At 45.3% G+C, this 16,380-nt stretch overlaps 1 protein-coding gene and 1 long non-coding RNA gene across 2 annotated transcripts; one reads left to right on the forward strand and one right to left on the reverse strand.

The window, feature by feature from the left end:
* Positions 1-1,311: 1,311 nt before the first annotated feature.
* HDAC3 (histone deacetylase 3) lies at positions 1,312-16,325 on the reverse strand. The gene is made up of 15 exons (XM_047728963.1): positions 16,192-16,325; positions 16,002-16,084; positions 14,531-14,673; positions 9,287-9,368; positions 9,101-9,157; positions 8,925-8,980; positions 8,415-8,548; positions 7,803-7,883; positions 7,377-7,450; positions 7,149-7,213; positions 5,997-6,086; positions 5,815-5,873; positions 5,445-5,524; positions 5,028-5,185; positions 1,312-1,965 (listed from the first exon to the last, which is right to left on the reverse strand). The coding sequence occupies exons 1-15, from the start codon at positions 16,244-16,246 to the stop codon at positions 1,896-1,898; spliced, it is 1,287 nt and encodes a 428-aa protein (XP_047584919.1). The 5' UTR covers positions 16,247-16,325; the 3' UTR covers positions 1,312-1,895.
* On the forward strand, positions 2,389-5,101 carry LOC125099681 (uncharacterized). The gene is made up of 3 exons (XR_007127318.1): positions 2,389-2,589; positions 2,769-2,868; positions 4,989-5,101. It is a non-coding gene; the product is annotated as an uncharacterized LOC125099681 (long non-coding RNA).
* Positions 16,326-16,380: the final 55 nt, after the last annotated feature.

Consider the following 16,380-nt stretch of genomic DNA (forward strand, 5'->3'; position numbering starts at 1 on the left):
TTTGGTGGTGGGGCGGTGTCTGGGTGGCTCAGTCATTAAGTATCTGCCTTTGGCTCTGGTCATGATTCCAGGGTCCTGGGATCCAGTCCCTTGGGAGCCTGCTTCTCTCTCTCCCCCACTCCTCCTGCTTGTGTTCCCTCAATAAATAGTATCTTAAAAAACAAAAATCTGTTTTTCCTCACTGAATCCTCACATTGTCATGTGATAGATTCCTCTAGTCTCACCATTTTACAGATAGAAAATATGGACTTCTGAGAGTTACAGTGACTTGCCCAAGGACATATAAATGGCAAAAATTTAAACCCAGGTCTGCGAAGTCCTGTTTGACCAGGATTTCTTACTGACATAAACCAAACCTGGGTGAAGAGAGCAGGTGTTCTCCAAGAGTATTCTTTGATTGACCAGCTTGCTTTCTCCCTAATTTCATCCATTCTCCCAGCTACATCTCTTCCTCTTGTGTAAAGTTATATGGCACCCAGAAGGCCCGCAAAGTATTGACTTAATTATCTTACCTGCAGCTGGAAAAAGATTTTAAATATATGTTCCTGGAGGGCAGAGTCAGTGACTCAACAACTCTGAGACCCTGGTGTTCAGGCTAGAGCCTGGGATATTACAGGGACTCTCCAATGCTGGCTGGCTCAGAAAGCTGGCCTTCATCTCTTGCATTCCACTTTCTAATCGCCTGGGGGCGACTGCAAAGAACTGTCGAGCCCACCCTTCTAACTCAGTTTGTCCAAAACAGCTCAAAAACTACGTACTTTCTAGCTAGAGTACTGACAGACAGGATCAAAGCATGGAAGGAGTGATCCATCTATCATTCTTCCTTCTCATACCACTGTCTACATCTGCTATATCACTTATCTCACTCCTTACTGGATTGTAGACTGCTCTAGGGAAAGGTCCACATTTGCAGCTACTATAGTATCTACCATCGCTCTTACACAGACATTAAAATAAGGAGGAACTACTTATGTCAGGCACAGTGACAAGCACTTGACATCTTTTATCCCAGTAGATCTTCACCAACTAGCATCACACCATTTCAAACACCCAGGTTCAAACACCTGAACTCATCTTCTACTCCCGCTCTTAAGCCAATAATCTGCCCACATTTATCTAACTGATAATTACAATGCTCTATTAACTCCTTATATATGAGTAACACAATCCATGTAGAATGCATACACAGGGCCTAACATAAGTGCTGAATGAATGTTAACTACGATTTTTATTATATACATCATCACCCCCCCCCTCCTTTCACACACAGTCGGCTAGCAAGAATTAAGAATATTCCCAGGAAGGCAAAAGTTACAAAAAATACCAACTTGGTTTATTGGATAAAAACAGTGGTAAAATGGACATAAAGCCAAAAGTTAGAACAGGACATTTTCACATCCCCCCCGCCCGACTCAAAACCGTACTTTCCATCATCTGGGGTTAAGGTGTTAGGGAGCCAGAGCCCACTAAAATCCATCACTCTTCACCTGCACTGGAAACAAGGCCTGCAGTACGAGAACCCAGGGAAGAAGAAAATTGGCAACATCAGCCATGTCTACACCTTCATCCCTAAAAGTCTCCGGGTTGGAGGGAAGCAGGGAAGGAATAAGGGGGCCAAAATGGCAGGGACTGGCCTCTAGGGCCCACTGCCCAGGATATCCTAGAGGAAGTTATCCTTGTCCCTGTCTGATCCCTAATAAGTACCATTGTCAGGCCTTGGGAAGAAGAGGAAAGGGGACATTGGTTCAAATACCAGATGTGGTCTCCAAACCCTCTTCCAGCACTGGTAAAAGCCCAGAAGGTGACCATGAGGGCTGGGGCTGCCACATCTTTTCCCTCCTGCCCAAACAAGAGGTAAAAAGGAATTCCTCAGGACAGAGCAAGCCCAACTGCTCTTAAATCTCCACGTCGCTTTCCTTGTCATTGTCATGGTCTCCATCATAGAACTCGTTGGGTGCCTCTGGCCTGCAAAGCAAGAGAGACAAATCAGGGTCCTATTCTCCAGGTTCTCACCTTCTCCCACACAGCTACCCTCTCTGGAACCACTTCCTAGGCCCCTTTTATACAGGAACCACTCTTCTCCTATTGGCAGATACTGGTCACTATCCATCCCATCCATTCATGCAGTCTAAATAGACATTTATGGAGAGACACTCCATGCCAGCCACCATCATAAGCCATAACGATATGGTAGATAATAAGCTGGATAAAATTTCTGCCTATCCTCAATAAACTTACTGAATAAACAAGACAACTAACAAAGTCAATAAATAAAGATGATAATTTCCCATCTTGGCAAGTGCTCTGACACAATGAAATAAAGGGATATGACCAAGAGTGAAGGGGGGAAAGGGGCACATTCCAGGCAGAATTATTAGAGACAGCTGTTCTAGGAAGGTAAGACTTCAAGTCTGAGAAGGGGCTGGCCAGGCAGAGATCTCAAGAAGCCCATTCTGAGCTGCAAAGAAAGCCAAATACAGAGTTATCAGGTGGAGGGAGACTGATGTATTCTAGGAAGAGCATAAGGCTAGAATGGCGGGGAGCCGTGTGCAGGGAGGAGAGTAGTTACAGATGAGACCACAGACATAGGTAAGCACCAGCACGTCTTTAAAGCCATGATCAGAGAATGGGGTTTTGTTCTAAGAGCAATGGAAAGGAGAGTTGTAAGCAGAGAAGCGAGTGAAGTGATGTGAAAGCAACACAGGGCCCAGTAAGTACTCAATACTCATTTCTTTCTTTTTGGAAAACTCCTCTCTGGGAGAACACAGAAAACCAAATTACCTTGCCCACAGCTGATAACTAAGAAAGAAGGGAGAAAGTCATCAAAGAGAAGCTGGGGAACAAAGTATGAAAGGCCCTATCTGCCTGGTAAGCAATGTCTCAGTTACTTCTGAGTGCCTCAGGTGTGGAGGTGTTGAGTCAGAGACTCAGCCCTGGTATTTAACTAGCCTTAGGATGTCTTGCAAGTTACTTAACCTCTCTGAGCCTTAGATTCCTCCTCTGGTAACTGAACGTTAACAGCCACCTCTCAGGGTTGTCTGATGACAGCAGAATGATGACATGATGGTATGTACGTTTTAATATAAAGCATTTAGCACTGAGTCTGGTTCTTAGCAAACCCACAGAAAGTCGTAACTCCTCTTATTACTACTCTGCAAGTGATACGCAAGTTGGAGCTATAGGCATCAAAGAACAGGAACTTGGTGGGTGGTCTGACAGGGAGGTAGGGCTTAGGGCAGGGAGAGGCCTGAGCTGCTGCTGGCTGTTGAGAGGGGGTGGTATTGTACAGACATTAGGCCCAGATTCCAGCCTAGAACCACAGATGAAAAAGCCAAACTCAACCAAAAGGAGTAACTTAAAGCAGGTTTTTAAGAAAATCAATTTCTAGAAGTCAAGCTTCAGAGATCTGGAGAAGTTGACAAAGAGGAGACAAGGTGGTGAGACATTAAAAAGGAATCCTGAGGCCAGATGTTCAGATACTTCCTCAACCAGGAGTGGGAATAAAGCAGTGTTCATGGAGGAGAAGGAGTGGACTAGTCCCGAAGGTCCAAGCAATAAAACTCAGGCCTAAAGGAGAGATATGGAAGCTGACCTCTAATACAGAGAAGCAGATTCTGGAAGGGTGTGAGAAGGCCATGTGACTCTGTAGCAGAGTCAGCTCAGACCTCTAACAGTGAGTGGGAGGTGCAAGTGTCCAGCTGTGGTTATCCCTCAGCCACGTAAGGGTATCTGTTCTCCATTAAGTGCATCCGTTTCTCCACTTCTGTGTTCTGCTGTCTTTTCCCTTCATTTTTCAGAAAAGCCTATTCTGGGATTAAAAAAAAAAAAAAAAAAAAAAAAACCACCTCTACCCGAATCTCTTTTTTTCCTAATTCAATGCATCTGTATTTTAGTATATATCTCAGAAAAATAAAGATTAAAAAAAAAATAACTGTAATGTAATTATTATATCTGAAAAAAATGAACAGAGGAAAGAAATCAAAGGACCTTAAATAGCAGTATGTGAGCAGTGACTTGTAGAGCTCCGAACCTGGAAGGAGCCAGTAAAATGCTGGAAAGATTATAAACCCTTACAGATTGTTTGGAAGGCAATTTGGCAGCAGATACCAAAAATTTTAGTGCACGCAGCCTTTGACCTAAGTAGAAACAATTCTGGGAATCTAATTCACTCACACAAGCATGCAAAGATATATATATATATATATATATATATATATATATGGAAGGGGGTTCAGGGCCACATCTTTGTTATGATGAAAAAATGGGAAAAAATACAAATGCCATCTATGGTACTTAGTTAAATTATGCTACAGCCACACAGCGGAATATTATGCAGCTGATAAAATAATGAAGCAGATCTATATATAATCACATGGAAAAATATGCTGTTTAAAAAGAAAAGAACCAGGTTGCCTGGGTGGCTCAGTGAATTAAGCCTCTGCCTTCGGCTCAGGTCACGATCTCAGGGTCCTGGGATCTAGCCCCACATCTGGCTCTCTGCTCAGCAGGGAGCCTGCTTTCCCCTCTCTCTCTGCCTGCCTCTCTGCCTACCTGTGATCTCTCTCTGTCAAATAAATAAAATCTTAAAAAAAAAAAAAAAACCAGTACAGATCCAAATAGCATTTTTAAAAAAAGATGCACAAGCTCTAAGAATGCATGTGTATGTATATTTGTGTTACTATGCACATGCTGGATAGTATACTTAAACCCTATTGAAAAAGTCTATTTGAAAAGATATAAATCAAACTATTAATAGTGGTTACTTTGTGGAACTGGTCTAGGATCCTGTGAATGCAAGCTTAACATTATTTTGGTGCCGTTTAAAATTCTGACAATAAATATGTTACTTATTTATGCCACAATCACACATACAGAAAGAGTGGGGGATTACAAAAGAGCAAAGGGCAGGCATCCCAAAGGAAGTAAGCCAGGGATGATTAAGCTAATGCCTTCTAATATACTTTTTCCCTCTTAACTTCCCCGACAAGCCTGCTGGAAACCCCTGCTCTCAAGTCACTGCCCCAGACCTGGTGTAGTTCTCCTCAGGACCCCTCTCCTCTGCATCAGCCTCGTCAGTCCTGTCATAGGTCAGGAGGTCTGCAGGCACATCATGAATCTGGACACTGGGTGCATGGTTCAGCATCTTCAGGTTTTCAAAGATTGTCTGGCGGATCTGGTCCAAATACTGGTTGGGGATTTGGAATACGGAGTGAGTGATTCCCAGAGCATCCACCCTTCTAGCTGACTCCCACCCCTATGATCCTAGTTCTAATCCCCCCAGTCCGATTGCCTCTACTTTAACCTGGGCTGTGTCTTAGTTTTAACAGTGACAGGGGCAGCTGAGAACTTTTTTCTCTTCTCCAGTTTCTCCAGTTTCCCCATATCCTGTACCTCTCCTAGGCCCTCCCCACCCCTGGGTTCATCTTTTTGGGTTCAGCTGCTACCTGGCGTGAGTTCTGATTCTCGATGCGCGTGCTGACATCCGGATGGAGCGTGAAGTCTGGGGCAAAGTACTCGAAGTACTCTAAATGGGGAATGGGAAATTAGAAGAGAAGGCATGGCTCAGACAGAGACAACCAGGTCCCAAGACTTCCCAATCTATTTCCTTCCCATCCAAAACCCCTGCATAATAGCTGTCTAATCTTTTCCCTGCTCTGAACTCAGCGATTTAGTCTGCAGGGCTCCTAGAGTGTCAAATTTCCTATCTGTAATAAAAAGAAAAATTTTTAAATTCCCATCTGCCTTGAAATTACGCCATTCTGGGGGTCTTCTGAGAATGCCTCCTGCTGTGGGTTATCAGAGAGTGGTCCTTACCACTATAGGGAAGCTCCTCGCTAATGGCTTCTTCTACCAACAGTGACGTTTCATATGTCCTGAAACCAAACAGCAAAGTGGGCTAGGCTGAGCAAGTGGGCCCTCCAGCCCTCTCAGGGAGCCCCCAACTCACCAACTCACATAGGACAAGGGGGAGAAGGAAAACCAGGGAGCATGCTCACCAGCAGCGGGCAACATTTCGGACAGTATAGCCACCACCACCTAGCACCAGTAGAGGGATATTGAAGCTCTTGACATATTCGACACATTCCCTGTTAGAAGGAATCAGAGGAATGGCTGGAAGAAGTAATCAAAAGGCAAAGTATACGTCTCTAGGTATTGCCTCGAAAGGGCAGAAGGGAACTAGAGAAGCTTCCATAATCTTGATCTAGGTAGTGAAATTCACCGAGTTATACCCTTGAGATATGTGTACTTTATTGTCTATATGGTGTGTCTCAGTAAAAACTGAAACACACTGGGCGTTCCCACCTCTCTCCAGCTCAACACCCACTCTGGCACCTCATCTGTTAATCAACTATTTTCATCAAAGTACCAGCAAGTGCTGTCAGTTCCAGCCTCCACAATACAACTCCCATCACCTACTTCTCACTGGCCGCCTCCTCCACCTAGACCCAGGCATGACGTCTGCTGCCTGGGCAATACCAACACCTTCCTAACTGGCCTTACACTTCCACTCCTGTCCCCCACCCCACCCCCAAGCCTTCCTCCTTTCAGCAGTCAGAGCAGTCACTTTAAAACATCAATTTGAGGGCACCTGAGTGGCTCAGTTGGTTAAGCAACTGCCTTCGGCTCAGGTCATGATCCTGGAGTCCTGGGATCAAGTCCCGCATCAGGCTCCCTGATAGGCAGGAAGTCTGTGTCTCCCTCTGACCTTTCCCCTCTCACTCTCAGTCTCTCATTCTCTTTCTCTCAAGTAAATAAGTAAGATCTTAAAAAAAAAAAAAATCAACTGGATCATATCATTTCCCTGTTTAAAACCTTCCCGCAGTTTCCCATCATATTTGAAATTCAATCCAGACTTCTCACCAGGGTTTAAGGGCTCTGCATGACCTCACCACTGCCAACCTCTTGGGCCTCCCGTCAAACCACCTCCAGGCTGCTGCCTGTGATCTTGCCTCCCCACTCTGACTTCATCTCCTAGCTGGCTACACCAGCTCTTTCCTGTCTCAGTTCCTCCGCATGGACCCTTCTCATTGCTTGGGAGTGACTCTCTCTTTCTAGTCTTCCTATGGCCCATTCCCCAACTACCCCTACTCCACGTATTGAGGCCCAAACCCACTTGAAAACCGGGGGCAGAGGAGAGTAGGTCTCACCCATGTCCTCGAATGCTGAGGTTGAAGCAGCCCAAACGATCACAGCCTAGGGAGTCAGCTCCACACTGTGAAAAGCAAAACCCCAGGCAGCTGCAGTGAGATGACTGATCAGAATGACCCAGATGTCCTTCACTTCTGTTCCCCGACAAACGCAGGGGCTATCCTTCTCCCTGCTCTATTCCCCTAAGCCCAGGCAGAGCCCTCTTGAAAAAGCACCAGCAGTATTACCTGGAGCACAATGCATGTGGGTTGGTAGAAGTCCACCACCTGGTTGATAACCGGCTGGAAAAGGTGCTTGTAACCTGGGAGAGGGCCAAAGATGGGCACCTGGCACCCCAAGGGGATGGGGAGACAGGGAACAAAAGGAAAAAAGGGGTTGAGAGAGCATGTAGCCCAGGAAAAGGGGCAACCCAAAGAACCAAATCATTGGTTCTAAGCTTCTGGATGGGGTCCCAGACCACTCTGAGTGACTGATGGAAGCTAATGACCCGTTTCCCAGAAAAAATGCACATACACATAAATATGTTGCATACAATTTCCGGGGGGTTCATCCTTAAGGACACCTGGCCCAACAGTAGACAATACCAGGCAGAAGACGTTAATTCAAGGAGGACGAAAGGGCCTAGTAAGCAGGGAAATGACCTCGATACTTACTCTGGTCATCAATGCCATCCCGCAAAGGCACATTGAGACAGTAGTAGCGACCACTCTCTGCTCCAACTTCATACATATCACCTATAGGCAAGTGGAGAGTAGGGGGTAGGAGCTATACACAGGGGACACCCACAACCCATCTGCTTCAACTTCAATCTGTACATCAAGGGCCTCTCACTACATCTGTGTACCTCTACCACACACTCTCTAGAGACACTTCATCTCTTGTGGCTTGCATTCATTCAGCAAATAATTTTTGAGGGCCTACTATGAGCCAACCTGTGCACCAGGCACTGGGGCTATAGCAATAGAGAGAACTAATGAAATGAATGAAATCCCACCAAGCTTATACTCCTGGGGGATGGGCATGATAAGGGAGACAGGAAACAGAACAAAACACTGCCATATATACAAACAGCAGTGAGTGCTCTGAGAGAAGCAAGCATAGTGACATGACAGAGTAATAGGGAAGGAGGGATTACTTTAACTGCAGTGGTCAGGATGGACCTCTCTGAGGAGAAGCCACTTGAGCCAAGACCTGAAGGTTGAGCAGGAGGCTGTCGTGGCAAAGAGCTGAGGGTGTAAAGGGGATGATCATCCCTACTCCCATACCTGTGCCAGGAAAGAAGTAGTTTCCATATTTGTGGAAGGAGACTGTCATCACCCGGTCAGTGAGGTAGAAGGCTTCCTGAACTCCATCACCATGGTGGATGTCGATATCAATGTAGAGCACCCGAGGGTGGTACCTGGGATGAGAGCCAAGCCAGAGTCTGAGGTAGAGGGGAACCCCAGCAAGAAAACCCCCAACCCACAACTCCCAAAACAAGGTTTGGAATTATGAAGCCCAAGTCACCTGAAACCTAATACCACCAGTTCCCTACGGGCAACTCTGGACTCCAGCCTGGCGGCAGGGACAGGAGAGGGATGTGTAGTGAAGACTGAAATGTGAGCAGGTAGGAGGGAGTGTGCAGCAGGGCATGGGAAAGTAGTCTGAGTAAAGCATTAAGAATGGTGGAGAAGCTAGTGTGGGGCTGGAGGAACAGGTCACGGGCCAGCACAGTGTGAGATACCGCCTTGGCCATGGGTCTCATAAGTCCCTCCATCTCCTCCCAGGCTACTTACTTGAGCAGCTCCAGGATGCCAATCACAATGTCATTGACATAGCAGAAGCCAGAGGCCTGTGGCGAGACAGTGATCTTACAATGCAGTAACGATTCCTCTCCCCAGCTGCCCCCTGTTATCATCCTGACCACCTACACTAGGGCAGTCATTGTCTCCCCCATCAACTCCTCACTTACCTCAAACTTCTTGGCATGGTGCAAACCACCAGCCCAGTTAATGGCAATATCACAGATCTGAAAAACAAACACCCAACTCACAGTCCTCCTCGCCCACCCACAAAGCTGGAAGCTCAGGGTTAGGGTTAAGGCCTTCGGTTAGAAGGACCCACCCCAAAGGGAGAACAGGACTCGGGCCACAGTCACCTTGTTGTTCAGCTGGGTTGCTCCTTGCAGAGATGCACCTGTGTAACGGGAACAGAACTCAAAGAGCCCGGGAAACACTGGGCTGCAGGGAAGAGAAGCAAGTCAGAGCCCTTTACCTGTCTAGACCCTTCCTACACCTCTCCCCTGAGTCCAAACCCCTCCAACCTCCATTGTTCAATAAACTCCCAGCCCCTATATACCTAAGTTATCTGCAAATTTACTCAACAAATATTTTGGACTGTATACCAAGCCCTGTGTAAGGCACTGGATGGGAAGTAAAAAAGCATTTCACTCTGTCAGGGGGTTTGTATCCTGGTTGCAAAGAAAAATAGGCAGCTTCTAGGTACTTAGGAACACATGCCATAAAAGAAATAATTTGAGAGGGAACATAAACTTTGTTTCTCTTTCAATGTTCTTTTATGTATTTCATATTTTAACACAATGTTCAATAACATTCTTTCAGAGTCGCACATTTTTGGGGTGCCTGGGTGGCTCAGTTGGTTAAGTCTGCCTTCAGCTCAGGTCATGATCCCAAACTCCTGGGATCAAGCCCCACATCAGACTCCTTGCTCAGCAAGGAGCCTACTTCTCCCTCTCCCTCTGCCTGCCACTCCCCCCACACACTGCTTGTGCACGCTCGCTCTCTCTCTGTGTCAAATAAATATATAAAATATTTTTTTAAAAAAAGAGTCACATTTTTAAGCAAGAGCTGCATTCCTATATACCTGAAATAGTAATAATGATAATCCACAGAAAGCCTTTAACACAGTTAACACAGTGTGTGGTACCTACTATTCTTCACATCGATAAATATTAATCTTAATTATTACCATCTTCTTTTTTATAAAAAGGAGAGGCCTGAAGCCAGATACAAAAGATTATATACTATAAAGCTCCATTTATATAAATTCTGGAAAAGGCAAAATATAGAGACAGATCTCAGATCAGTTGTCACCTAGAGGTAAGCTGAAGAGAAGACATTGACTATAAAAGGGCATAAGAGCCCTCTGTGGGAAAATGGAAATAATCTATACTTTGATACATACTAACAAAACTCTCGAACTGCACACCTAAACCTGGCGAATTTTACTGCATGCAAATTATACCTTCAAAAACTTAACTTATGAAAAAGAAAAGCTTAAAAGATTTTTACTTTTAAGTCTCAAAAATAGAAAATGGTGCAGCTGACACATCTGACCATGTGATAAAGAAAGCTATAGAGAGTTTTATAGTTTCTCAAAGGTTCTGGGAAGAATTAATGATTAATACCTAGAAAACTAAGCAAATGAAAAAACAATGCAATTATCAACTCTAGGAAAAACAAAAAGATATACAGGAAGTAAGACTAAACCACAGTATACTATTAGACTCTATAGTAAGTGAATTTTTCAAGATTCTAACAATGTAAACATAGAATGCTTATTTAATAAAAATTGTGATCTAACTATATTGTGAAGATGGGATAGGAGGGCAAGCCAGGGTGATAGTATGAGGACACTAAATGCTCATTTCCCATACTAAGGGCTTTATAGGCAATGATTGAAGTTGAAAAGTGGAAATAGCAACACAAGCATATTATAAGAGACAGGATAATATGGCAGTTTGATTTAAGAGTCCAGATTCTAGAGCCAGACTACCGAAGTTCAAGTGTGGCTCTTTTTTTTTTTTTTTTTTTTTTTAAGATTTTATTTATTTACCTGAGAGAGAGAGAGAGAGAACACAAGGAGGGGAAGCAGCAGACAGAGGGAGAAGCAGGCTCCTCACCAAGGAGGGAGCCCAATACAGGGATCAATCCCAGGACCCAAGCCAAACGTAGCCACTTAACAACTGAGCCACCCAGGTACCCCTCAAGCCTGACTTTTTAACACCTACCAATGATCATGAGACTAGATAAGCTGTTTATAGTTTCTGTGCCTAAGTGTCCTCATCTGTCAAAGGAGGCAATAAGAGACCCTGATTCACAGAGATTGAGGAGCTTAAATGACCTAATGCCTCTGAAGCATTTAAAATGCTACCCGACACAGAGTAGGCATTACTTAAGTATTACAGATTATTTGTAACAGTAGATTAGTATCATTGCTTTGAAACCCAAAGATAAATACCAGAAGAAATAGCTAAATGAGCTGAAAGTGGCTGCCCCTAGGGAGAGGGATTTATGAGTGGGAAGCACAGATCTGGGACTTTTTTTTCCCCATTGAAAGCCTTGCAGTATAATTGGACTTTTTATATTAGATTAATTTGAAAACAATCAAAAATAAAAGGGAAAATCCCTGATTCTCATCTGAAATACAGAGATAACCATGACTGTAGCTTAAGTCGAACAGTACAACTGATGCGGTGCCAAGGGCTGAGTGGTAGTATTCCCTAAATGCACAGAGCACTTATAGAGCCCCAGCTGGGGCCTTAGGGCTGACTCTGCATTCCCACACCTGCAAAGTGAGCTCAGAAACAACAGTAGCAGCAATAACAAAAAAAAAAAAAAAAAAACAAGAAATCTCCTAAGACAGCATGCAACCAAGCACCAAATGACTAGTGCAATGTGTACAGGACAGATCTCTGTGCCTGGTGTGGTCAAGAAAGGTTCAGTGGGGGGTGCTTGGGTGGCTAAGGGGGTTAAGCCTCTGCTTTCGGCTCAGGTCATGATCTCAGGGTCCTGGGATAGAGACCCACATCGGGTTCTCTGCTCAGCAGAGAGCCTGCTTCCCCCCTCTTTTTGCCTGCCTCTCTGCTTGTGATCTCTCTCTCTCTCTCTGTCTGTCAAATAAATAAATAAAAATCTTAATTTAAAAAAAAAAAAAAGGTTCAGTGGTGTGAAGCTTGAAGGTGGTGTGAAGGCCAGGAAGGCCTTGGAAAGGTTGAATGAGGAACAAAGGGCATTCCAGGAAGGCATTCTGTGAAAACGAGGGTGTAGGGATAAGCCTGGGAAGGTGCTCAATGCCAGCCTTCTATCTTCCAGCTCGAAGTGCTTCCATCAGTAGGATCTTTCAGGGAAACAGTGTAGTGTTTAAAAACCAAGGCTCTGGGGGTGCCTGAGTGGCTCAGTTGGTTAGACAACTGCCTTTGGCTTGAGTCCTAATCCCAGAGTACTGGGATCAAGCCCCACATGGGGGTCCCTGCTTAGCGGGGAGCCTGCTTCTCACCCTCCCTCTGCTGCTCCCCCTGCTTGTGTGCTCCTGCTCTGTCAAATAAATAATTTTTTAAAAAACTGAAATAAATAGAATAAATTCAAAATAAATAAAAACCAGGTCTCTGGATCTGAATCCTGCCACCTTGACTGATCAGTTTTGTTAACTCTGGTTAGTTACCTAAATCTCCTCAAATTTTGGTTTTATGCCTAAATTAAGGCAAAGGACTATTACATCTCACTGTTGCTGTAAGAATGAAGTGGATATACCAGCAAACCTCAACACAACAGAGTAAGCGCTCAGTAGTTGCTGTTATAGGAAATTCTATAGGACCAACAACCTGGTTTCTTCAAGAAATAAATTCAAGGTACAGGGGCATGTGGGTGGCTCAGTCAATTAAACATCTGCCTTTGGCTCACGTCATGACCCCAAGGTTCCGGGATTAAGCCCCACATTAGGCACCCTGCTCAAGGGGAGTCTGCTTTTCCCTCTCCCTCTGCCCCTCCTTCCGCAGTGCACTCTCTCTCTCTCACCCACTATCTGTATCTCATATAAATAAATAAAATCTTAAAAAAAAAAAAAAAGGAAGAAATTCAAGTTAGAGAAGGAAACATTACAGATTTAAAAACCTTAAGAGACGTATCAACCAAATACAACGTATGGGCCTTATTTAGATCCTAAATACATCAACTGCAAAAAAGAAAAAATTAGGAGGCAGTTAGAGAAATTTGAATACTGATTGCAAATATGATGGTATTAAGGAATTACTGTTTTTTAGGTGTGATAATGACAATGTGTGTGTGTGTGCATGTTTGTTTTTAAGAGTATCATTTAGAGACACACAATAAAATATTTGCAGGTAAAAAATGTGACATCTGGGATTTGCTTTAAAATAATCTGAGATGCAGGGGCTCTTGGGTGGCTCAGTCAGTTAAGCATTAGACTCCTAATTTCTACTCAGGTCATGATCTCAGGGTGGTGAGATCCAGCTGGCGTCAAGCCCTGTGCCTGCCCATGTCCTTACTGGGCTCCAAGCTGGGCATGGACCCTGCTTAAGATTCTCTCTCTCCCTCTCCCTCGGCATCCCTGCCACCCTGCCCCTGCTGGCTTGCCCCCTCCCTCCAAAACAAACAAACAAACAAACAACAACAACAACAACAAAAACACCCAAACTAAAATAATCTAGGATGCAGATGAAGCAAGCCTGGCTATATGCTCATAAACGTTACAGGTGGTGAAGGATACATGGGAATTCACTGTACTATTTTTTCAGAAATGTTTGAAATTTTCCTTTAAAAAAAGTCTAAAAATAAATTGAGTAAATGGTAGCTGTTATGACTGCTATGTTTTCATGAATATATATGAGAATGTAAGCAAGGATAATGGCTTATCTTTGTTATCTGTTCCCTTCCCCACAGGGCCCAACTCTTGAGTCTTTTTCATATGATTCAGCTCAGTGTAAACCTTCCTCAATGTAAATCACTCTCTTGCTTTTAAAACACTTTGATAATTTCCCTCTCCTCTAGGGATAAGAGCCCCAATTCATCATGAGGCTGTTTAATTTTTAAAGGCCCTGCCCATCTCTTTAACCGCGATTCAGATCACTTTTCTTTTCATATTCAGTGAATGACCTTTTTTCTGTTCCTCAAATGAGGAACACACCAACCTCTCACAGACCCTCAGCACATGTTGTCCCTAATTCCCACAATATTTCTGCCCTCACCACCTATGTGCCCAACTACCTTTCATCTAATTATCTCCTACTCTTTCTTCAGATCTCCCCTCAACCTCCATTACTTCCTCCAGCCTCTAGTGACCAGCCAACTCTCAAGATGGGTAATTCTCCTGCGTATACACTCTCAGTCAGCCACATATCTCTCCTTCACAGGACTTAGCACAACTGTAATATTAAATTTTGTTGTTATATATCACTGCATTGCCAGCAATTAGCACAGGGCCTGGCCTAGAGCAAACGGCCATTATTTGTTGAATAAACAAATGAGTAAATGATGATTCACTGACACAGACCCCCTTCATATGTTCCCACTGCTGCCACAAGACCTCACTCAAATGTTCTCCTTGAAATGGCTGGCATTAAAAATCCCAGTTCTCCCCTCACCAGTCATCGCCCACGTTGAAGGCATTAAGGCTCTTGGTGAAGCCTTGCATATTGGTGGGGCTGACTCTCTGCAAGAAGTCGATGTAGTCCTCAGAGTGAAAGCGGCACATGTCATGCTGGGAGGCCTGGTATGGCTTGAAGACCTCGGGATGGAAACATAAGGTGAACCCTGGCGAGATCAGTCCCATTCATTAGGTTGAGACTGCCCACACTGAACCCAGCCCAGTGGACTGTCCACATCCACACACATCAGCAGTCCCCTTACCCCTCCAATCCTTGTTATTCTATGAAGCAAAGGTCAGTGAAGAATAGAGGCTCTGATGAGCCAGCTGGGGTACTATGATCAAGCCTCCTAAAGACCAGTGCACTTGCCTTCTCCTTCCCACTTCCAGCCTAATCTTTCCCATCTTTTCTCAACCTTGAGCCTTTATCCACCTATTTTTTATTCTTTTCATAGTCATCTCCTCCCCCTGCCCCTGATTCCATCCTCTCTCTTCTATGAATTCTTAATTTTAGAGTTAAATAATATGGGATATATGACAACCTTTTAATCAAAACCCAGGAGAGCCACAGTGCTAAGCTAGAAACTTACTACCTTTGGGGGAATTTCACACACTTCTTTAGAAACTGGGCAAGGACAAAAAGCTTCTCTCCCCAGAAAATGCACATGGGTACATACCAGCAAACAATTTCAAGGGAGTCATAGATTCATGCACTAACATCACCTCAGTCTTTTCTGTAGCTAATTCACTTGTCTGTGCCTCAGCACAGTGGACAACACTCATTTATATTGTTGACTAATTCCCCTTGTGACGCATGAGGGCTGAGCTTAACTGTTACAATCGCCTATCACAACTATAAATTCCAAGTTGGGGATTGCCCACCTCCATGTATGTTTCTGGGAGATGGAGGATTGGGTAGCAATTAAGTAGAACCTTGTGGGGGATATTCTAAGTTGGTAGGGAAGTACCCAGGACATTTCCCGCTCTCTTCCACACACACATGCACATTTGCACACAGGGCTCCAGAGTCCTCCCTGGAGCTCTAGCTCCTTGGAGGTGGCTAGAGGTGGCAGTGAAAGGGTGAGAACTGCGGTGGGAACACCGCACATCCAGATAAAGTGATCCATCCCCTCTCTCCTGAAGCCAAAGCACTGCCCACATCCTAAGACGCTGGGGAGGAAACACTTTCTCTCTTCAAACCACCCCCCACTCCACCCTAACCATAGGCCCGAGGTTGATCTACCTGAGGTCAAAGGGTGGCCGACCTAAGGTAAAAAAATAATTTCCATTAAGTCGGTGGACCCACCCACCAACACTCCGCTGATGGCGGGTGGTCCTGGCTGCTTCCATCCACCCTGCCCCCCACCCCAAGGGTGGGTCGCACTTGGTGCATTCAGGGCAGCCCAACAATCCTATGGCCACACAGCTCGCCCGCACCCTCAATATCCAGCAGCAATGGGGAGACTCACGATCATCTTCTTATAGAGGCCGTAGTGCAAGACCAAACTATGGGTCAATGCCAAGCGATGGGGCTTCATAGGGTGCCCTGCCCCTGGGGGTGGGAGAAGAGAGTTCGTCAGTTCCCGTCGCTGGAGTTTTAGCCCCCGCCTCGAAACCTCCGCGTCCCGAAGCCCCTCGCGTACAGCCTTGCTCCCTCACCGTAATGGAAGTTGCCCACGTCTGGGTCGTAGAAATAGGCCACGGTCTTGGCCATGGTGCCGGCGGGAGCAGGCCCCGCGCCTCCGCCGCCCGCCCGGCCGCCTGCCCCACCCCCGCTCCTACGTGCTGCGTCAGCACGCAGCCTGCCTCTGCGGAACCCGGAAGTCCAGGCCCCGCCTCCCAGACCAC

The sequence above is a fragment of the Lutra lutra genome, chromosome 5 (assembly GCF_902655055.1).
Source record: "Lutra lutra chromosome 5, mLutLut1.2, whole genome shotgun sequence".
Classification (NCBI taxonomy): domain Eukaryota; kingdom Metazoa; phylum Chordata; class Mammalia; order Carnivora; family Mustelidae; genus Lutra; species Lutra lutra.